This window comes from Salmo salar, chromosome ssa12 (genome assembly GCF_905237065.1).
Source record: "Salmo salar chromosome ssa12, Ssal_v3.1, whole genome shotgun sequence".
Taxonomy (NCBI): Eukaryota; Metazoa; Chordata; class Actinopteri; order Salmoniformes; family Salmonidae; genus Salmo; species Salmo salar.
Window position 1 is genome coordinate 5,620,037 of NC_059453.1, and position 24,399 is coordinate 5,644,435.

A 24,399-nucleotide genomic window follows, 5' to 3' on the forward strand; every position below is an offset into this window, starting at 1 on the left:
CTGTAGTCTGCCAGTATAGTATGGAGCCTGTAGTCTGCCAGTATAGTATGGAGCTTGTAGTCTGCCAGTATAGTATGGAGCCTGTAGTCTGCCAGTATAGTATGTAGCCTGTAGTCTTCCTGTACAGTATGGAGCTTGTTGTCTGCCAGTATGTATGTAATCTTCCTGTATAGTATGGAGCTTGTAGTCTTCCTGTACAGTATGGAGCTTGTTGTCTGCCAGTATGTATGTAATCTTCCTGTATAGTATGGAGCTTGTTGTCTGCCAGTATGTAATCTTCCTGTATAGTATGGAGCTTGTAGTCCTCCTGTAAAGTATGGAGCTTGTTGTCTGCCAGTATGTATGTAGTCTTCCTGTATAGTATGGAGCTTGTTGTCTGCCAGTATGTATGTAATCTTCCTGTATAGTATGGAGCTTGTAGTCTTCCTGTAAAGTATGGAGCTTGTTGTCTGCCAGTATGTAATCTTCCTGTATAGTATGGAGCTTGTTGTCTGCCAGTATGTATGTAATCTTCCTGTATAGTATGGAGCTTGTTGTCTGCCAGTATGTATGTAATCTTCCTGTATAGTATGGAGCTTGTAGTCTTCCTGTAAAGTATGGAGCTTGTTGTCTGCCAGTATGTATGTAGTCTTCCTGTATAGCATGGAGCTTGTTGTCTGCCAGTATGTAATCTTCCTGTATAGTATGGAGCTTGTTGTCTGCCAGTATGTATGTAATCTTCCTGTATAGTATGGAGCTTGTTGTCTGCCATTATGTATGTAATCTTCTTGTATAGTATGGAGCTTGTTGTCTGCCAGTATGTATGTAGTCTGAAGTTTGAGAGTAGTGCTGGACAGTTCTGGGTGAGTAGTCTGAAGGTGGAAAACAATAGAGAAGTATTGGTACATTACCTTTTTAGAAGTCCCATTAGGGTATCTGTAAGCGCCAGGGTAACGCCATTGAGGCCTTCTCCATGTTGAAGTAGTCTGTGTTCTTCTTCTACTACTTCTATGAGTTGGTAAAACAAAATGAAAAGGTGCATACTGCCACCTAGAGGGGTGGTGTTGGAACATGTATTAAAGTAAAGGTTGGTGATTTTACTTTAACCTGCAGTTATGGAACGTTTGCTGGCAAGTATCATTTTAATTGGCTGATTCCTCCCAATGACCCGGATGGAATCATGTCATCCTCCCTCAACCCATAGGACAGGGATCATCAACTAGATTCAGCCGCATGCCGATTTATTTTTTTTATTGTGCGGAGTGTCGGAACAGAAATACAACTAATTTGTAGACTGCAAATTACCGCCTTGCTTACATTTTTATACAATCACGTGTCTCTCTATTATGCATGGGAATACTTGGGAACAGATTTCTTGAATTAAAATCACTTGGAGCTGGTGATTTTACAGTCTTTTATGTCCCCCCCCCACCCCCCCACACACAAAAAAAACTCTTCTGTTTTTGTTGCTCAGAAATCTTTGGGGGCCAAATAAAACCAGGCCAAATTCGGCCCGCAGGCTGCCAGTTGGGGAACACTGCCATAGGAAGTCCCACCCAGTTGATGACCTGGATGGAATCGTGTGATACTTCCTTAACCAATAGGAAAGTCCCACCCAGTTGACTGCTTTATAATGGTGGAAACCCTCAATGTCCATGACAAAATGTGTTTCATCCGTCTAGAGTCCTACATCTCACTGTGTTTCTCATCTCTCCTCCCCCATTTAGACCAAATAGTCCTCTGTGTTTAGTTCACATAATATCATTTAAAAGTATGCAGGAAGGTGTCTGTAATAGAATACAACAAATGTAGACATTAATAAATACATTTCTATAGCTTCCTAAATAGTTTTTAGAATGGTGGTGGAGTACCAAAATGGAGGCGCAGTGGCTTCAAAACAGCACTCCATTCCTCTCATCTAGTGTGTATATATAACTGACATTGAATGGTGATCTCTGATGTCTCTTCACTAGCAGCGGACAGTGGGAGCAAACTAACTGACATTGAATGGTGATCTCTGATGTCTCTTCACTAGCAGCAGACAGTAGGAGCAAACTAACTAACATTGAATGGTGATCTCTGATGTCTCTTCACTAGCAGCGGACAGTGGGAGCAAACTAACTGACATTGAATGGTGATCTCTGATGTCTCTTCACTAGCAGCGGACAGTGGGAGCAAACTAACTGACATTGAATGGTGATCTCTGTTGTCTCTTCACTAGCAGCAGAGAGTGGGAGCAAACTAACTAACATTGAATGGTGATCTCTGATGTCTCTTCACTAGCAGCAGACAGTAGGAGCAAACTAACTAACATTGAAAAACAACCTAGTGGGTAAACAAAACGATGAATGTCCCCCCCATTGTAAGATGTTATAAGTGTTTGTTTCTACATGGGCATCGTTGGTCTGAGGTTTTAGGCACTTTGTGACACCTGCTGATGTAAAAAAAAGGCTTCTTAAAATACATTTGATTGATGTCTTTAGAAAATGTTACTTAGTGTATTAAAGTAGTCAATACTTTGCTTGTGACTCTTTAAACTTGTTGCATGCACTTGCAGTTTGTTTTGGTTGTGTTTCGGTTTTACGTTTTTTGCTTATAGGGACTGAATGGTAAATAATGTTGTCATTTTGGAGTCACTTTTTTATTGGAAGTAAAAATTGAAGCAGCACTGAACAGAAATCTAATCACAACATGTAAAGTGTTGGTCCCATGTTTCATGAGCTATAATAAGATGCCGGGAAATGTTCCATACGCACAAAAATGTCCATCAGAGCTGTTACCAGAGAATGTAATGTTAATTTCTCTATAATAAGCCACCTTCAATGTTATTTTAGAGAATTTGGCCTCACAACCTCAAACCACATCTTTGGTGTCAGGTGGGCGAGTGGTTTGCTGATGTCAACGTTGTGAACAGAGTGCTCCATGGTGGCGGTGGGGTTATGGTATGGGCAGGCATAAGCTATGGACAACTGACACAATTGCATTTTATCGATGGCAATTTAAATGCACAAAAATACCGTAACCAGATCATTAGGCATTTTTTTAAAAAGGTATCTGTGACCAACAGATGCATATCTCTATTCCCGGTCATGTGAAATTCATAGATTAGGACCTAATTCATTTATTTCAATTGACTGAAACTGTTGCATTTTGCATTTATATTTTTGTTTAGTATAAATAACGTTCACTTCGAGCTAGCTACTAACTGTTACGTTCCCCAGCAAGAAAACCAAGTAATGCTGCTCAAACAGAAGGGGGAACGAACAAAGAGTCACAGACAACTACCAAAACGAAACAGGTGGGGTTTTAGGAGGGGTTCTGAAAGACACTCATGGGGGTGTCCACTGAAAGTTGCCTAGCAACAACAACTGGGACCTAAAAGACAACCAAAATTTGCCTAAGAAGAGGTAAACAAAATAAAACCCACACCAAACTTAGACAGGAAGCAAACCAAAATGGTGGAGCAAAACAAAAACAGGGAAGATCAGATGAAGGATGTTTTTTTTAAAAGAAATCAAATAGGTAGAGTCAACTAAAGGTGTTGACCCTTCACATCTCAAGACCACTAGAGCACTGGGCCAGCTACTATTTAATATCACCTGGACCAGCTACTATTAAATATCACCTGGGCTAGCACAGATGAAACACCTTCCCACTAAAGAGATGGACAAGCAAGCACAGGTGTATGTCATGACTGTCCTGTGAAGATCACAATGGGTCAGATCAGCTTGGCAATGGTTGACAATAACCAGACCTCCTCTCACCCGCAGAGGGTGAGAGGAGGATTTTGACACCTCCACACCCTGTCATAAATGAAGGTTGAAGATAAAGGGGAGAGAGTCTTCTTCTAATGCACATAGAAATGTGCCTTTGTTTCAAAGACCTTTCCCGCCAAAACTCTAACATGGTCAAACGTGAATAATGGAACAATAATTCAAACATAAGTGGGGAGCAGCAAGCTTCGCCATCTTGGATCATGATAAGTGGAGAGCAGCAAGCTACGCCATCTTGGATCATGATAAGTGGGGAGTAGCATGCTACGCCCTCTTGGATCATGATAAGTGGGGAGCAGCAAGCTACGCCATCTTGGATCATGATAAGTGGGAAGTAGCAAGCTATGCCATCTTGGATCATGATAAGTGGGGAGCTATGGAAAATGAATGTAATATTGCTTTTCATTTTGTGATGTCATTAAAAACTGTACGGACAAAATACTGTAACTTGGAAAGTATATCCCCTTTATCTGTTGTACATACAATATGACAAATGATGACAGTAGTTTTGTTAAGATAGGAATCTGATTTTAGGAGGTATTAGGAGGTATAAGATCATCTATCTCCTATAAACTGTGTATAAGTAAATAGCCACGCCCCAAATGAGGTTGGAGATCGTGTCAGACTAACGGAACAATCCCCTTTTGACGAGAGTGCATCAAAAGTATTGCCAACAAAATTAACATTAGACCAGGAAATGTGAGGCAGGAGCCACATGTTTGAAATGGTTTGGACTTTGAACCTCAACACGAGGTGAAGAAATAAACTCACCTTCCTTTAGACCAGAGAGACGGCGAGCTGCAGCTCTTGTCCATCGTGGTCTGAATCCTGAATAATCAACACGAGGTGTAGGCGAGAAGCTCACCTCCCAGACAATCTCTGAGACAGCTGATTAGCTGTCTTGAGTCAAATATCTAGAAAAGCTCCTCTAAGTGAGACTATCCTACTACGTCGACATGGCTGGCTAGCTATCTTCCAGAGTGAACAACAGTAGAAGACAGGAAAGGGGAGATCTCTTTCGGACAATCGGAGCCATAGAGCTTGCCACTGAAAGGCCAACAACCTTCCTAAGGAGGGCTGGTTCTGACCGAACATTATTATTTAGTTAGCTAGTAAATAAATAATTAAACCAATTTGTTTAGTACTGAATCATGAGTAAGGCTGGGGTTTTTGCTGATCCAAGAAGGTTACGACTGTTCAGAATGATGATAAGAGATAATGATTAATAAGATGACTGTTTATCGATGTAATAGATACATACCCTTTATAGAGTTTAACCTCTTGTTGTTCGCCTAGGATAGGAGGTGCTACAGCGATTTTTGAAAAAAATTCGTGCCCATTTTAAACGGCCTCCTACTCAAACTCAGAAGCTAGGATATGCATATAATTCATACTTGTGGATAGAAAACACCCTAAAGTTTCTAAAACTGTTTGAATGGTGTCTGTGAGTATAACAGAACTCATATGGCAGTCAAAACCCCGAGACCGATCGTAACAGGAAGTGGAATTCTGAATTGCGGACTCAACTTCATCAGTTTGCCTGTAAATCACACAGTGAGCAATGGTTCATTGAGCACTTCCTATTGCTTCCACTAGATGTCCCCAGTCTTTACAAAGTAATTTGAGCCTTCTACTGTGAAAACTGAATGAATGAGACGCAGTGGAACGTGGTCACACGGAGAGGGCCATCACCATTATGACGCCGGCGCCCCTGGCTACCCTCCCCTTTCGAAACGTTTTGAAACACAATGCAATCGTCCCCCTTGAATCTTATTGGAGCTCTGGTTGAAAAAGGCCCTAAAGATTTATGTTATACAACGTTTGACGTTTGAACGAACCTAAATAAAAAAAAAATGCATTTTTTCGAAAGTGGAGTCCCGCGCACGACGGAACTTTTGGTGCAGCCTTCAGAACGCGCTAACAAGAACAAGCTATTGGAACATAAAGGATTAACTTTTTCGAACGAAAATACATTTGTTGTATGGTATTCCTCCATCTTGGTATTCCTCCTCCATTGTAGAAAAGATTTACGAAGATATAGAAATGCATTTATTATGTCTACACCTCTACTGTGGGGCTCTGTTACTATATTTATTATGTCTACACCTCTACTGTGGGAATCTGTTACTACATTTATTATGTCTACACCTCTACTGTGGGAATCTGTTACTACATTTATTATGTCTACACCTCTACTGTGGGAATCTGTTATTACATTTATTATGTCTACACCTCTACTGTGGGACTCTGTTACTACATTTATTATGTCTACACCTCTACTGTGGGACTCTGTTATTACATTTATTATGTCTACACCTCTACTGTGGGACTCTGTTACTACATTTATTATGTCTACACCTCTACTGTGGGACTCTGTTATTACTACATTTATTATGTCTACACCTCTACTGTGGGACTCTGTTACTATATTTATTATGTCTACACCTCTACTGTGGGACTCTGTTATTACTACATTTATTATGTCTACACCTCTACTGTGGGAATCTGTTACTACATTTATTATGTCTACACCTCTACTGTGGGACTCTGTTACTATATTTATTATGTCTACACCTCTACTGTAGGACTCTGTTACTACATTTATTATGTCTACACCTCTACTGTGGGACTCTGTTATTACATTTATTATGTCTACACCTCTACTGTGGGACTCTGTTACTATATTTATTATGTCTACACCTCTACTGTGGGACTCTGTTACTACATTTATTATGTCTACACCTCTACTGTGGGACTCTGTTATTACATTTATTATGTCTACACCTCTACTGTGGGGTTCTGGTTCTACTAAAGGCAATGGTCACAAGTCAGTCATAATGTGGCTAATAGGCTTTGCGCTTGTGTCAAACACAAGGCCCGTGGGCCGAATAGGACACACAAGCGAGTATAAATGAGTCAACAGTTGATTAATCTACTTTATGAAATTACAGCCTGATGTGCTCGCATCTGTAAATTCAACGTCAATTGCGCTGCTTTTGTGTGTCCCGTTTTTACAGCGGTAAGCGGAGGGAAAGTGTCAGACATATGCTACAGTCCTGGGCTACTATAATGTTGCAGATAAGCTTGACAATGAATAGCCCAAAAAATATTAAAATTGCAACAAAACTCTATGCAAAGGAGAAATATGTAGGCCCTCTATTACAACACCATTAGAGCTAGAATTAGAATTATTATAGTCTAGAATCAACTACAAGACATTTAGAGTGGCACCATACTGCAATGCTGCATTCAACTGCACCGGTGAAACATGCAGTGAATCTTTTTTTTTTTTAAATAAAAATTGTTTTCAGTTACAACAACCCGTAGCTACATTTTTTTTGTTATTTGGAATTATTATTTTTATTAAATACTTTTTGATTAGTGTTGCGGGGCATATTATGCACATCTGCAAGCATTGCAGCAAAGGCTGGACAGATATTAGGATATTTATCTCTTTTGTTTTAATATGTTAAAATGCTATATACAGCATCCTATGTACATTCGTGGACATTACAAAGGGCCATATGTTTTCTAATAAATCAATGGCCAGTTTGGGCCAGTTATAGGCACGGTTTTCTGTTATAATAAACATCATGATTTGATTTGACTGGCAAATTAGCTGTTTTATCAATATGGCCCGTCTGCTGATTGAGTTTGACACCGTTGCCTTAAAGCCACACTCTGTAAGATGCAAATCTTCAGAGTGGGCCAACAATGCAAATGTAAACAATGGAGCAAATGCATCACATCCAAATATCACTTGATTATCTGTAGTGCTGGAGGAATGACACACCCAGATAAACACACACATAGAGTTTAAAAAAGGACAATTTAAACACATGGAATCTGATCTACTTTATATTCAATCTGACATACTCCATATTCAGTTCATGTTTTCTAATAAAAACATTCAAATACAGTTTGAGTATACTTTGTACCATTTAATTTAATATGGTATAAACAAGTAAACACATTCTCAGTCAACAATATGAGACAATGGGAGCACTGTGTATGTTCTCTGGTTCATTTTAAGTCAATGCGATGTGAAATATCAATTTACACAAGTAATTAAGTCAATATGATGTAAAAAATATCAATTTACCCACTAGGAGAAGAAATTAAGTCAATGTGATGTGAAATATATCAATTTACAAACTAGGGGAAGGCTTCTTCCCTCCTGCGTGGATTCTCACATGACTTTTAAGTGACCGTGATGAGGAATAGGTCTTCCCACAGTCTGAGCATTGGTAAGGCTTTTCTCCTGTGTGGATTCTCTCGTGCACTTTCAGGTGTGCTAACTGGGTAAAACTTTTTCCGCACTGGGAGCAGCGATGAAGCTTATCTCCTGTGTGTGTCCTCTCATGTCTTTTCAGGTTCCCTAACTCTGTAAAACCCTTTCCACACTGGGAGCAGTGGAAAGGCTTTTCTCCTGAGTGTATTCTTTTATGTTTTTTCAAGTTCCCTAACCGTGTAAAACTCCTTTCACACTGGGAACAGTGGAAAGTCTTATCACCTGTGTGTTTCCTCTCATGTCTTTTCAAGCTTGCTAACAAGGAAAAACAATTTTCACACTGGGAGCATTGGAAAAGCATATCTCTTGTGTGGATCCTCTCATGTCTTTTCAGGCTTGCTAACAAGGAAAAACTCTTTCCACATAGGGAGCATGTGTAAGGCTTCTCCCCTGTGTGCATTCTCTCATGTGCTTTCAGGTGCCCTAACTCGGTAAAACTCTTTCCACACTGGGAACATTGAAAAGGCTTCTCTCCTGTGTGCAATCTCCTATGCACTTTCAGGGGCCCTAACCGGGTAAAACTCTTTCCACAGTGGGAACAGTGGTGCCGTCTTGCTGATTTGTACGTCTCTGGCTCTGGTTCTTCTGAGTCTGGTCTTTCTCCTGCCAAAGACAGAGTATTTATTTAAGTAGAGAGACCTGAATGAAACCTCCACGTGACAAAACTGACTTCCTATGAAGTTTAATCCAAATCAGAGCCAGTGTTCAAACATTTAATAATTTAAACAATTATTTGTTTTTAAAAACAACTGTAGAGCTCCTTGTGGTTCAGTTGGTAGAACATGGTGCTTGCAATGCCACAGGTCCTGAGTTCGATTCCCATTGGAGCCACCCATATGTTATAATGTATGCGCGCATGACTAAGTTGCTTTAGATAAAAGTGTCATAGCAGATATAACACAGTATATTATCTCCAACTCTAATCTGGTGATCATGGAATGTCATGTTTTTAGGCTGAGCAGAGCTCTATAATAACAGATATTGAGGACTACTGTATTTAAATCAATGTCATAGGCTGCATTTGATCCATTGGTAATAATGTTTTGTTGGTGGCCCACTCTTTGATGGTAAACATCTTACACTGTGGCTTTAAAGGGATACTGCGAGATTCTGGTACCTCGTGTTAGCACATTGACTCACCTGTGTGGAAATCAGTTCAATGAAATTAATTCATTAGGCCCTAATCTATGGATTTCTTATGACTGGGCAGGGGCGCAGCCATGGGTGGGCCTGGGAGGGCATAGGCCCACCCACTCGGGAGCCAGGAAACATAGGAACCAAGCTGGAGTTATCAGTGTAGTCCTGTTATCGCCTGGGAAAAAACCCTCTAGGCTTCTGGCATAACTGTCAATTTACCAAGCTGCTTCCCAGTGATGCGAGCCTACCAGACGAGCTAAAGGCAAGCAACACTGAAGCATGCATGAGAGCACCAGCTGTTCCGGACGACAGTGTGATCACGCTCTCCGACGCCGATGTGAGCAAGACTTTTAAACAGGTCAACATCCACATGGCCGCGAGGCCAGACAGATTACCAGGACGTGTACTCAGCGCATGCGCGGACCACCTGGCAAGGGTTTTACTGAAATGTTCAACATCTCCCTGACTGAGTCTGTAATACCTACATGTTTCAAGCAGACCATCATAGTACCCCTAAATGACTACCGCTCCGTAGCACTCACGTCTGTAGCCATGCTGATCCTCAACACGGGGGCCCCTCTAAAACAGAAAATTAACTAAATTCAATTGATATCAATCAACAAAGAGATTCGAATATGTTGAAGGCTAGCTGTATTGGGTGCAAATGACTGAACGGCTCATTTTTGTGTCTGCATCTTCAGGTACACAGACGAGAAGGCATACAAATGTATGCCAATATGCAGATCACATTTACCATCCTCCTTCCTAACCTCTTCAATGAATATCCCATAGGCCTCTATATTATGGACAAGGTACAGTACAAGTCAAATGTTTGGACACACCTACTCATTCAAGAGTTTTAAATTATAACTATACTCTACATTGTAGAATAATAGTGAAGTCATCAAAACTACGAAATAACAAGTGTTAAACAAATAAAAATATATTTTAGATTCTTCAAAGTAGCCACCCTTTGCCTTGATGACAGCTTTGCACACTCTTGGCATTCTCTCAACCAGCTTCATGAGGTAGTCACCTGGAATGCATTTCAAATAACAGGTGTGCCTTGTTATGAGTTAATTTTGGAATTTCTTTCCTTCTTAATGCGTTTGAGCCAATCAGTTGTGTTGTGACAAGGTAGGGGTGGTATACAGAAGATGACCCTATTTGGTAAAAGACCAAGTCCATATTATGACAAGAACATCTCAAATAAACAAAGAGAAACGACAGTCCATCATTACTTTAAGACATGAAGGTCAGTGAATCCGGAACATTACAACAACTTAAAGGAAAAGAGAAAAATCAGAACAATTCTCAGTCAAAAACAACAGTGAGAACAAAGCCTCTGTATTCTCTCATGTGATTTCAGGTCCTCTAACACTACACAGCCCATTCAAATAAGAAAAGCTTGATGATGAGTTGGTTATTTGAATCAGCTGTGCATTGGGCACAAACCAAAATCCTGCACCCAGAAAACAAATCCACAAACACAATCCTTTATAAAACATGCAGGAGGGAAAACACTGGAAAGTCAAGAAACATTCAGAGTCTCTGGGGCCTACTGTCCCACCATGTATTGGACCTTCATCTGTCCTATGTCTCACTGTTCAGCAGCCTACATCCTTATCTCCTGTGTGTATTCTCTCATGTCTTCTCATGTGACATAACTGGCTAAAACTCTTTTCACATTGGGAGCAGTCGTAGGGCTTCTCTCCTGTGTGTATTCTCTCATGCTGTTTCAGTTTTCCTTTCTGATTAAAACTCTTTCCACACTGGGAGCAGTGATGAGGCTTCTCTCCTGTGTGCGTCCTCTCATGTCTTCTCAGGTCAGCTAACCAGGCAAAACTCTTTTCACATTGGGAGCAGTGGTAGGACTTCTCCCCTGTGTGTATTCTCGCATGCTTTTTCAGTTGTCCTTTCAGGTTAAAACTCTTTCCACACTGGGAGCATTGGAAAGGTTTATCTCGCTTCTCCCCTGTGTGTATTCTCTCATGTATTTTCAGGATCGCTAACAACGAAAAATTCTTCCCACACTGGGAGCATTGGAAAGGTTTATCTCGCTTGTCTCCTGTGTGTATTCTCTCATGCTCTTTCAGGTATTCTTTCCGGTTAAAACTCTTTCCACACTGGGAGCAGTGATGAGGCTTTTCCCCTGTGTGTGTCCTCTCATGTATTTTTAGGCTCCCTAACTGAGTAAATCTCTTTCCACACTGGGAGCAGTGATGAGGCTTCTCTCCTGTGTGTGTCCTCTCATGTCTTTTCAGGCACCCTGATGAGGAAACATTTTTTACACACTGGGAGCATTGGAAAGATTTATCACCTGTGTGTGTCCTCTCATGTCTTTTCAGGTCCCTTAACTGGTTAAAACCCTTTCCGCAGTGGGAGCAGTTGCGTCGTCTTGCTGGTTTGGACGTCTCTGGTTCCTCTGAGTCTGGTCTTTCTCCTGCCAAAGACAGTGTTTATTTAAAGAGAGAACTGAATGAAACCTCCACTACTCTCTTGCTAGGAGGTTAAATCTAAATCAGATCCCTCAACCTGAGGCCAGTTTAGAAACAAATTCTAATTTAAAAAGAATCTTGGTGTAATTTGAAAAACAAAAGATGTAGAGTTCCAACTAGAATCTTGCTCTCATGGAATGTCATGTTACAGGCTGAGCAGAGCTCTATAATAATAGATAATGTCATGTTACAGGCTGAGCAGAGCTCTATAATAATAGATAATGTCATGTTACAGGCTGAGCAGAGCTCTATAATAATAGATAATGTCATGTTTTTAGGCTGAACAGAGCTCTATAATAATAGATAATGTCATGTTTTTAGGCTGAGCAGAGCTCTATAATAATAGATCATGTCATGTTTTTAGGCTGAGCAGAGCTCTATAATAATAGATCATGTCATGTTTTTAGGCTGAGCAGAGCTCTATAATAATAGATCATGTCATGTTTTTAGGCTGAGCAGAGCTCTATAATAATAGATAATGTCATGTTTTTAGGCTGAACAGAGCTCTATAATAATAGATAATGTTATGTTTTAAGGCTGAACAGAGTTCTGTAGTAATAGATAATGTCATGTATTTAGGCTGAACAGAGCTCTATAATAATAGATAATGTCATGTTTTTAGGCTGAGCAGAGCTCTATAATAATAGATAATGTCATGTTTTTAGGCTGAACAGAGCTCTATAATAATAGATAATGTTATGTTTTAAGGCTGAACAGAGTTCTGTAGTAATAGATAATGTCATGTCTTTAGGCTGAACAGAGCTCTATAATAATAGATAATGTCATGTTTTTAGGCTGAGCAGAGCTCTATAATAATATATATTGAGGACTGCAGTATTTCAATCAATGTCATAGGCTGCATTTGATCCATTGGTAATAATGTTTTGTTGGTGGCCCACTCTTTGATGGTAAACATCTTACACTGTGGCTTTAAAGGGATACTGCGAGATTCTGGTACCTAGTGTTAGCACATTGACTCACCTGTGTGGAAGCACCTGCTTTCAATATATACTGAACAAAAATATAAACGCAACATGTAACAATTTCAAATATTTTACAGATTTACAGTTCATAGACTGAAATCAGTCAATTTAAATAAATTCATTAAACCATAATCTATGGATTTCACATGACTGGGCAGGGGCGCAGCCATGGGTGGGCCTGGGAGGGCATAGGCCCACCCACTGAGGAGCCAGGCCCTGCCAATCAGAATTAGTTTTTCCCCGGAGGATACTCTACAATCAGTCGAGCTACCAAAAACAGCCCATTCAGCAACCCGCTCAGGTCAGCGATGCCCATTTGTCCCTCCCAGATAAATACGACGGCATCCCATTTTAAATGCCGTGGCTTCCTATTTCAGTGCTCCCTCTACTTTACGCACCGGATGGGAGCTCCCACCACCGAGATGGCCATGGTTGCCACGGTTATTTCTCTGCCGACTGTGCGGGCATTTGGAATGTGCCACGGCAGTCTGGGAGAGAGGAGAGAAGGAGCTAGATTCATATGGAGGGGTTCATGGCTGTTTTAAATGTATCTTCGTCCTCCCCCGGAGGGCAGAGAGGGATTACATCCAACAAGGTTCCATCCGCACGTCCACTTCTCCTGCGTCGGCTGGTTTCTTCTTCATGGCCAAGAAGGATGGAGGGTTACGTCCATGCATTGATTACAGAGGACTCAATGAAATCACCACGAAGTATCGGTACCCTCTTCCGTTGGTGCTGGCAGCCATCGAACAGCTCCGCGGGGCCCGGTTCTTTACCAAACTGGACCTGCGGAGTTCTTACAATCTCATCCGCATCCGGGAGGGGGATGAGTGGAAGACTGCGTTTAGCACAATGTCTGGCCACTACGAGTACCTGGTGATGCCATTTGGCTTAGCCAATGCTCCGTCAGTGTTCCAGGCATTCGTTAACGAGGTGTTCAGGGACATGCTCGGACACCAGGTGGTCGTGTATATCGATGACATCCTGGTCTACTCGGCTACCCTGGAGGATCACATCACTCACGTTCGAGCAGTCCTGCAACGCCTCCTGGCTAACCACCTGTTCGCCAAGGCTGAGAAGTGCCAATTTCATCAGAGGGCTGTCTCCTTCTTAGGCTACCAAATAAGCCCGCAGGGAGTGAGGATGGACGACAAGAAGGTAGATGCGGTCAGGTCATGGCCAGTCCCAACCACCATAAAGGGGTTACAATGGTTTTTGGGGTTTGCCAACTTCTGCCACCGTTTCATTAGGAACTTCAGCTCCATCGCCGCTCCTCTCACCTCAAGGTTGGTTCCCGTAGGTTTGTGTGGAGCCCAGCAGCCAACGAGGCCTTCTGTCTACTCAGGGGACGTTTCATCTACACCCCATTGCTCAAACACCCAGATCCCACGATACCCTTTGTGGTGGTGGTGGACGTTTCAGAGGTGGGCGTGGGGGGGTAGTTCTGTCTCAACGACAGGGTAATCCACAGAAATGGTACCCGTGTGCATTTTACTCTAAGAAACTGTCCACTGCAGAGAGGAATTACGACGTCAGTGATTGTGAGCTCCTGGTGGTGAAGTTGGCATTAGAGGAGTGGAGACACTGGCTGGAGGGCGCCAAGGAAGCATTCGTCATCCTCACCGATTACCGACTTTTTTATTTCTATTGGAAGGATTTAATCATTTGCAATTATGTCTACTTATGATAAGGTAAAAGGTTTATGTTTCTGTCTCCATATGATAAATATATCCAATGCAAAAAACATTTACATTTAAATGGTATTAATATTAATTTCCAAATATTTCAATTACTTCCCATATATTCCCACGGAAAGTTTCCACCTCTGAATATTCCCCAAAATGTGCAACATAAGGTGGGATACATGGCCGATATCTAAGTCTATTGCGCTGTTGATGTATTTAATTTATATTGAGCTCATTGTACAAATTTCACATATAAATATTTACTCAAGGTGATTGATTTTTTGTAAGAATTTCTATTTACCAAATACAAGCCGGGCATCCTTTTCCCTAAATTATTCAGTTGTGCGGTTTTCATTTCTCCCTACTGCTCCAGTAGAGAAACTAACTGGTCCAATAGAGTTTAAGCTTCAGCATACAGTAGCCCATGGTGGTAAGCAATTGTTACATCAGCGTGTCACATCATCCCTCTAGCCAGAGCCCTTAGACGTTAGTGTCTGACTTCATCCCTCCAGCCAGCTAACACTACCCAGAGCCCCTAGACGGTACTACAATACTAAAATTCCCTGCATGGTCAATCCAACGGCTACATTGGCCGTGCAGAATTTACGCTACAGAAGTCAGAGCATTCATACTTCTTGCGCCAAGCAGCGCAGAGCTGTTGTGAAGGAAGTTGTCGAGGAAGTGAGTTTTTGTGTTAATACAGGACCTCCCGCCCTCACCTAGCGTCAACCAATCATGTCAATGCGGAGCTATATGGAGCCCTCCTCATTGGGTACGGAGCTTAGTTTGGCTTCTGGATGCCTCCGGAGTAAGGCTGTCCCCGACAAAAACAACTCTTGGTCGACCGAGAGTCACCTGCTCTTTTGACCAATCGGTTGATCAAAATGTTAAACGTGTATTTTTCCATATTTAGACACCCTATGTTTGAATAAAATTAACTCTATGTAGGCTATTGGGCTTGTCTGATGCTTTAAGCACTGCGCCAAAAAAAGTTATACACAAATGACTAAAGAGGGAGCCAGAGATCCAAATAGCCTAATCAGAATTTAAAAAACCTGTTCCCGACCCTCCTTCCGCTGCTACTGCTGGCCTTCACAGATTCTGACTTTACACTCCTGAAGTTGCCAGCAGTCGGCAACCTTTTTCCGTTTGGAGTACCAAGTTATCGTACCATTTCTACTGATCAGTTATGACCAGTTATGACCAGTTATGATTTTCATATGCACATTTTCATGGAACAGTTTCATTTTCTTTATTATAAAGTCTCCATATCTCAAAATCAATGGAATTTAGTTCATCAAAATCCTATCTAAATGATACAAACCTAAATCTATCTTCTATTAACAACTATGTAAAAATAGCCTACATAAAGACAACAAATAAAAACATTGCAGCCCACAGGTAGAAAATATCCTGATAAAAATAAATGATCCTGTAAATCACATTGGCTACACATGGCCTGTCTGCAAGGAACTGGAAACATTGTACCAACTATTAACTTGGTCAGAGCTCTCCCTAGCAAAGTTGCAACATTGTATAAAATATTCTGGGCTCTCAGAGTTTTACAGCATGACATTTTTCCCTTTCATGCTGAGTGGTTTTCCAAAGGGAGAGAGCTGAAAAGATTCCTTAAATAGGCTACGTTTGGGAACTGTTATCATTATCAATGGATGTTAAAAACAGACCTTGTTAACTTGCTGTTTGAGGCGAAGAAAAAAAAATACTTTGAGAGGCTCCGCAGTTATGGTGAGTTAAGACAATAAGAAATAGAATCCGACCCCGAAATGTGCACATTTATAGGCCTACATTTGAGGGCAGGCCAGGTAGCCGACAGGCCTACTTCTATCTGTAATCAGGCCAGGTAGCCTACAGGCCTACTTCTATGTGTAATCAGGCCAGGTAGCCTACAGGCCAACTTCTATCTGTAATCAGGCCAGGTAGCCTACAGGCCTACTTCGATGTGTAATCAGGCGAGTGTCCTTACTCAAGATTGACAGGAGCTCTCCAAATAAAACTCGTAAATGCAATGAAATAAACCCAAACTTTTTTTCTCACAAGTGTAGCCTAGATAGTGCTCTCTGCAAACAACGTGTCCATGACAATGGTAAGACTGTAATAGCATAGTGAATGCATTAACAGAAATTACCGTAACCAAACAAATATTGTATATTAGAAATGATGGTAATTAACGGTAAATGTACTACTGGTGACACTACTGTGACATCATTGTAATTCATTGTAATGAGAGGGATAATATTAATACTGTGCATGCAAGTATCTCTTGGCTAAGAGTTGAGAGACCGACTGCATCAGTTCTTCTTTTTTATTAGAAACATTGTGTTGAAAATCCCAAATTGTTTTCATAGTCGACTTACACACAGATCTGACACACACACTTTTCCCACCAGACATGCCACCGGGGGTCTTTTCACAGTCCCCAAATCCAGAACAAATTCAAGAAAACGTACAGTATTATATAGGGCCCTTATTGCATGGAACTTCCTTCCATCTCATATTGCTCAAATAAACAGCAAACCTGGTTTCAAAAAACAGATAAAGCAACACCTCACGGCACAACCCCTCTCCCCTATTTCACCTAGATAGTCTGTGTGTATGCATTGATATGGAGACTCCGTGTGCCTTTTAAAAAATGTATGTACAGTTGAAGTCGGAAGTTTATATACACTTATGTTGGAGTCATTAAAACTCGTTTTTTCAACCACTCCACACATTTCTTGTTAACAAACTATAGTTTTGACAAGTCAGTTAAGACATCTACTATGTGCATGACTGTAATGGCCGTTGTCGTAATGAAACCAAGGTGCAGCGGAGGATGTGTGTTCATCTTAGAAATTTTATAGAAAAGAGAACACTTTACAAAAATAAACCAAAGACAACAGCAAAACAGTCCTGTCAGGAAAAACTCTAAACAGAAAACAATCACCCACAAACCCCAAAGGAAAAACAGGCTGCCTATGTATGACTCCCAATCAGCAACAACGAACTATAGCTGTTCCTGATTGGGAGCCACACACGGCCAACCAAAGAAACAAACCAACATAGAAAAATAAACATAGAATGCCCATCCATGTAACACCCTGGCCTAACCAAAATAGAGAACAAAAACCCCTCTCTATGGCCAGGGCGTTACAATGACACAAGTAATTTTTCCAACAATTGTTTACAGACAGATTATTTCACTCATAATTCACTGTATCACTATTCCAGTGGGTCAGAAGTTTACATACACTAAGTTGACTGTGCCTTTAAACAGCTTGGAAAATTCCAGAAATTGATGTCATGGCTTTAGAAGCTTATGATAGGCTAATTGACATCATTTGAGTCAATTGGTGGTGTACCTGTGGATAGATTTCAAGGCCTACCTTCAAACACAGTGCTTCTTTTTTTGACATTATGGGAAAATCAAAACAAATCAGCCAAGACCTCAGAAAACAAATTGTAGACCTCCACAAGTCTGGTTCATCCTTGGGAGCAATTTCCAAACGCCTGAAGGTACCACGTTCATCTGTACAAACAATAGTATACAAGTATAAACACCATGGGACCACGCAGCCTTCATACCGCTCAGGAAGGAGACACGTTCTGTCTCCTAGAGATGAACGTACTTTGGTGCGAAAAGTGCAAATCAATCCCAGAACAACAGCAAAGGACATTGTGAAGATGCTGGAGGAAACAGGTACAAAAGTATCTATATTCACAGTAAAACGAGTCCTATATCGACATAACCTGAAAGGCCACTCAGCAAGGAAGAAGCCACTGCTCCAAATCCGCCATAAAAAAGCCAGACCACAGTTTGCAACTGCACATGGGGACAAAGATCATACTTTTTGGAGAAATGTCCTCTGGTCTGATGAAACAAAAATAGAACTGTTTGGCCATAATGACCATTCTTATGTTTGGAGGAAAAAGGGGGAGTCTCGCAAGCCGAAGAACACCATCCCAACCGTGAAGCACGGGTGTGGCAGCATCATGTTGTGAGGGTGCTTTGCTGCAGGAGGGACTGGTGCACTTCACAAAATAGATGGCAACATGAGGAAGGAAAATTATGTGTATATATTTAAGCAACATCTCAAGACATCAGTCAGGAAGTTAAAGCTTGATTGCAAATGGGTCTTCCAAATGGACCCCCAAGCATACTTCCAAAGTTGTGGCTAAATGGCTTAAGGACAACAAAGTCAAGGTATTGGAGTGGCCATCACAAAGCCCTGACCTCAAAACTATAAAAAATTTGTGGGCAGAACTGAAAAAGCGTGTGCGAGCAAGGAGGCCTACAAACCTGACTCAGTTACACCAGCTCTGTCAGGAGGAATGGGCCTAAATTCACCCAACTTATTGTGGGAAGCTTGTGGAAGGCTACCCGAAACATTTGACCCAAGTTAAACAATTTAAAGGCAATGCTACCAAATACTAATTGAGTGTATGTAAACTTCTGTCCCACTGGGAATGTGATGAAGGAAATAAAAGCTGAAATAAATAATTCTCTCTACTATTATTCTGACATTTCACATTCTTAAAATAAAGTGGTGATCCTAACTGACCTAAGACAGGACATTTTTACTAGGATTAAATGTCAGGAATTGTGAAAAACTGAGTTTAAATGTATTTGGCTAAGGTGTATGTAAACTTCCGACTTCAACTGTACATGACGTAATGAAGCCATGTAAAATTTGGCGCTACACATGCAACACAGCATTCCTAACCTAGCCCACAATGTCTGCTGTGTGGATCAGGCAGTCAACAAGTCGAGCAGTCATTTGACAGAGTAAGAACATTTCAGCGAGACAACTCTAAGGCGAAATCCATTAAAGCCAAGATAATGGAATTCATTGCCCTTGACAAGCAACTGTTCTCTGTCGTGGTTTATGTTGGCTTTCGCCGACTGGTCGAGCACCGGTACACACTACCAAGTGCGCTATTTTTCAGATGTTGCCCTACCGGAGTTACACAGCAATAGCGTCACTGCTATTAGCTTCACGACATACATACTACGGAACGCCGTTTGGGTCTTTGCGTGTCAAAAAAAGATACAGTAGCACTGTCAAAGCTGTACAAAAAAGTCTGCAAAGAAGCAAACACCGGACACGAACAATGTGTTTACAATACCGCGTTGGTAATAAAGCATAATTTGTTCGATCGCAACTTCTGGGGTAGCTAGCTTTAGCTTGGTACCTTGCTAGCAACAATACAACCAGCCTGAAAACAATGACCAGTACTAAACTGCAGTCATTTTCATTATTCTTAGGAATCCTTGTGAGTAAGTATTAGCTAGGTTGCCACTTGTTGTTCGCCTATTGAAATTAAACTTTAATTCATGAAAATAAATAGCTAGCCAGCTACTTAACCCTGTTGCCCAAAGCTAATGTTATAAGCAGCCAGCTAACTTCATCTGGCTAGTGAGGTTCGACCGTACCGGATTATATGTTGTGAAGCTAGCCACAATAAGGATTAGGCACAATAGTGGACTTTCCGGATTGCCTCCAAAATAAAAGTATGTCATTGACAGTGATGCAAATGAATAAAAAAAGTAGAATTATGCCATACTTTAATTTTATATATATATATTTACGCTCAGTGTGTCGTCGTGATCTTTGTTGGAAAGTTTCGTCCTCTCTCTCTCTCTCTCGGTTATAATGGATCTTTCAAAGTGACATTCCTTCATGTCGTTATAGAATGGATGTTTCGTCGGTCTTCGCATTCAATGATACCGAATTTCTAGCTGCAGACTAGTAATTAATATCAAAGACTTGTTATTATTCTGTTTCGATAGTTTAACCACGTGGTTTGGTTAAAGTTCAGTAGAGGAATGCATGGTCAAACCTTGGCCCTCTCTTCGAGGTAAGCTGGTCTAAAGAAAGAAATTCTGGGTGGGGGTTTATATACTGAACGTAGAAAAGTCTGTCACATGATGCCAGGTCCGTCTGTGTCCCTGGGGGCGTGCCGATGACTTAGTTAAGACTCCAAAGGGAATTGGAGTTTCCTTCATTAACTTCTCTAGGGCCAGTGGGACGATTTTGTCCCACCTACGTAACAGCCAGTGGAATCCCGTGGCACGTTATTCAAATACGTTAGAAATGCTATTACTTCAATTTCTCAAACATATGACTATTTTACACCATTTTAAAGACAAGACTCTCGTTAATCTAACCACACTGTCCGATTTCAAAAAGGCTTTACAACGAAAGCAAAACATTAGATTATGTCAGCAGAGTACCCAGCCAGAAATAATCAGACACCCATTTTTCAAGCTAGCATAGAATGTCACATAAACCCAAATCACAGCTAAATGCAGCACTAACCTTTGATGATCTTCATCAGATGACAATCTTAGGACATTATGTTATACAATACATGCATGTTTTGTTCAATCAAGTTCATATTTATATCAAAAACCAGCTTTTTACATTAGCATGTGACGTTCAGAACTAGCATACCCCCCGCAAACTTCCGGTGAATTTACTAAATTACTCACGATAAACGTTCACAAAAAACATAACAATTATTTAAAGAATTATAGATACAGAACTCCTCTATGCACTCGCTATGTCCGATTTTAAAATAGCTTTTCGGTGAAAGCACATTTTGCAATATTCTAAGTAGATAGCCCGGCATCACAGGGCTAGCTATTTAGACACCCAGCAAGTTTAGCCCTCACCAAAGTCAGATTTACTATAAGAAAAATGTTATTACCTTTGCTGTTCTTCGTCAGAATGCACTCCCAGGACTTCTACTTCAATAACAAATGTTGGTTTGGTTCAAAATAATCCATAGTTATATCCAAATAGCGGCGTTTTGTTCGTGCGTTCAAGACACTATCCGAAAGGGTAAAGAAGGGTGACGCGCCCGACGCGTTTCGTGACAAAAGAATTCTAAATATTCCATTACCGTACTTCGAAGCATGTCAACCGCTGTTTAAAATCAATTTTTATGCCATTTTTCTCGTAAAAAAGCGATAATATTCCGACCGGGAAATCGTGTTTTAGTACAAAGAGAGAGAAAATAAAAACATGGTGTCGCCCCGTGCACGCGCCTCAGTCTGATGGTCCTCTGATAGACCACTTACCAAAGGCGCTAATGTGTTTCAGCCAGGGGCTGGAATTACATCATTCAGCTTTTTCCCGGGTTCTGAGAGCCTATGGGAGCCGTAGGAAGTGTCACGTTACAGCAAAGATCCTAAGTTTTCAATAAACAGAGCCAAGAAGCCCAAGGAATGGTCAGAGAGGGCACTTCCTGTACAGAATCTTCTCATGTTTTTGCCTGCCATATGAGTTCTGTTATACTCACAGACACCATTCAAACAGTTTTAGAAACTTTAGGGTGTGTTCTACCCAAAGCCAATAATTATATGCATATTCTAGTTTCTGGGCAGTAGTAATAACCAGATTAAATCAGGTACGTTTTTTATCCGGCCCTGTAAATACTGCCCCCTAGCCCTAACAGGTTAGCAGTCCAAAATCACATTGCACAATATCACAAACAGTTCTATCCTTATTCAATAATTTTATACAACCATTTAGATGTAAGTCTCACCACTGAGGCTATTATATAAAAAGAGCCATGGTAATGTGGCTGTATTGTGTCTCATGAGTTTCATAAAATTGTACCAAACGGACCAGTTCGTAGCTGGATACTTCACCGATCTTTTATACCTTTTCCAGAACATAAATGTCGTTCGGTTCCCCCGTCCTGTGAGGTGAAAGAATTCCTTTGTCTCTCTATGAAACCACCTTGTCTCAAAACTGTGGCCTGTGAGGCAGGACATTCCCTTTGGAATTTACGACCGCCTTCTGACCACAGCAGCCTGGGTGTAGGAGACAGAGGGAGATGGTGCAGAGTAGGGAGATGGTAGAGGGGATCAACTGTGCTCGCTGTACTCAAAGAGGGCAACGTCATGACAGCAATGACCGCAATGACCGCCGCGAGCTGCCCAGTGACGTGAGCCTACCAGACGAGCTAAATTCCTTTTATGCTCGCTTTGATGCAAGCAACACTGAAGCATGCATGAGAGCACCAGCTGTTCTTGGATGACTGTGTGATCACGCTCTCCGTAGCCGATGTGAGCAAGACCTCTAAATAGGTCAACATTCACAAGGCTGCTGGGCCAGACGGATTACCACGAAGTGTACTCAGCGCATGCGCGGACAAACTGGCAAGTGTCTTCACCTCTCCCTGACAGAGTCTGTAATAGCTACATGTTTCAAGCAGACCACCATGGTCCCTGTGCCCAAGAAAGTGAAGGTAACCTGCCTAAATTTCAACCATTCCGTAGCACTCACGTCTGTAACCATGAAGTGCTTTGAAAGGCTGGTCATGACTCACATCAACCGCATCCTCCCGGATACCCTAGACCCACTCCAATTTGCATACCGGCCCAACAGATCCAGATTACGCAATCTCAATTGCCTTCCACACTGCCCTTTCCCTCAAAAGGAACACCTATGTGAGAATGCTGTTAATTGACTACAGCTCAGCGTTCAACACCATAATGCCCACAAAGCTCATCACTAAGCAAAGGACCATGGGACTAAACACCTCCCTCTGCAACTGGATCCTGGACTTCCTGATGGGCCGCCCCCACGTGGTGAGGGTAGGTAACAACACATCTGCCGCGCTGATCCTGAACAACACATCTGCCACGCTGATCCTCAACACGGGGGACTCTCAGGGATGTGTGCTCAGTCCCCTCCTGTACTCCCTGTTCACCCACGACTGCATGGCCAAGCACGACTCCAACACCATCATTAAGTTTGCTGACGACACAACAGTGGTAGGCCTGATCACCGACAACGATGAGACAGCCTATATGGAGGAGGTCAGAGTCCTGGCTGTGTGGTCCCAGGACAACAACCTCTCCCTCAATGTGAGCAAGACAAAGGAGCTGATCGTGGACTACAGGAAAAGGAGGCCAGAACAGGCCCCCATTAGGATTGACGGGGCTGTAGTGGAGCGGGTTGAGAGCTTCAAGTTCCTTGGTGTCCACATCACCAACAAACTAACATGGTCCAAACACACCAAGACAGTCGTGAAGAGGGCACGACAACACCTATTCCCCCTCAGGAGTCTGAAAAGATTTGGCATGGGTTCTCAGATTCTCAAAAGGTTCTACAGCTGCACCATCGAGAGCATCCTGACTGGTTGCATCACTGCCTTTTATGGCAACTGCTCGGTATCCGACCGTAAGGCGCTACAGAAGGTAGTGTGTAGGGCCCAGTACATCACTGGCACCAAGCTTCCTGCCATCCAGGACCTATATACTAGGCAGTGTCAGAGGAAGGCCCAAAACATTGTCAAAGACTCCAGTCACCCAAGTCATAGACTGTTCTCTCTGCTACTGCACGGCAAGCGGTACCGAAGCGCCAGGTCTACGTCCAAAGGGCTTCTTGGCAGCTTCTACCAAGGCCATAAGACTGCTGAACAATTAATCAAACGGAAACCCAGACTATTTACATTGACACCCCCCCTTTGTTTTTACACTGCTGGTGCTCACTGTTTGTCTATGCATGGTCACTTTACCCCTACCCACATGTACAAATTGCCTGGACTGACCTCTGCCCCCGCACATTGACTCGATGCCAGTGCCCCCTGTATATAGCCTTGTTATTGTTCTTTTTTACCCCGTTTTCTCCCCAATTTCCTGGTATCCAATTGGTAGTTACAGTGTTGTTTCATCGCTGCAACTCCCATACGGACTCGGGAGAAGCGAAGGTCGAGAGCCATGCGTCCTCCTTGTGTTACTTTTAATTTTATTTTTTACTTGACTTTATTTACTTCATTGTTTAAGGGCTTGTAAGTAAGCATTTCACGGTGACAAATAATATTTGATTTGATTCCGTCTGCGTTGTTCGCTGCTAAAGCATAGGGGGGCGGGGCAAAGTTTGGTGTAAGTTTGTGGTAGGCTATATACAATTAATTTAAAAGTAAAAAATGCATGTCCCTTTAACAAGTCATGTGTATAACTTCAGTAGAATGCTCCTTTAAAACCACACACACACACACATTAGTTTAACAAGGGTAGTTTGTGCCCCTGTTTTTAAG

General features: G+C 41.8%; 1 protein-coding gene across 2 annotated transcripts in view; it reads right to left on the minus strand.

Moving 5' to 3' along the window:
* The window catches only part of LOC123723708 (zinc finger protein 501), a 32,021-nt gene that overhangs the window by 6,888 nt on the left and 734 nt on the right, over positions 1–24,399 (minus strand). Inside the window, exons 2-3 of one of the 2 annotated variants that reach the window (XM_014130611.2) lie at positions 11,501–11,623; positions 7,673–8,646 (exon numbers count right to left, since the gene is read on the minus strand). In XM_014130611.2, the coding sequence (XP_013986086.2) occupies positions 7,901–8,646; positions 11,501–11,623 (869 nt within the window). In that variant the 3' untranslated portion in view covers positions 7,673–7,900. Of the gene's footprint in view, positions 1–7,672; positions 8,647–11,500; positions 11,624–24,399 lie in introns of those variants that run through there. The other variant, XM_045690536.1, reaches the window with a different exon arrangement.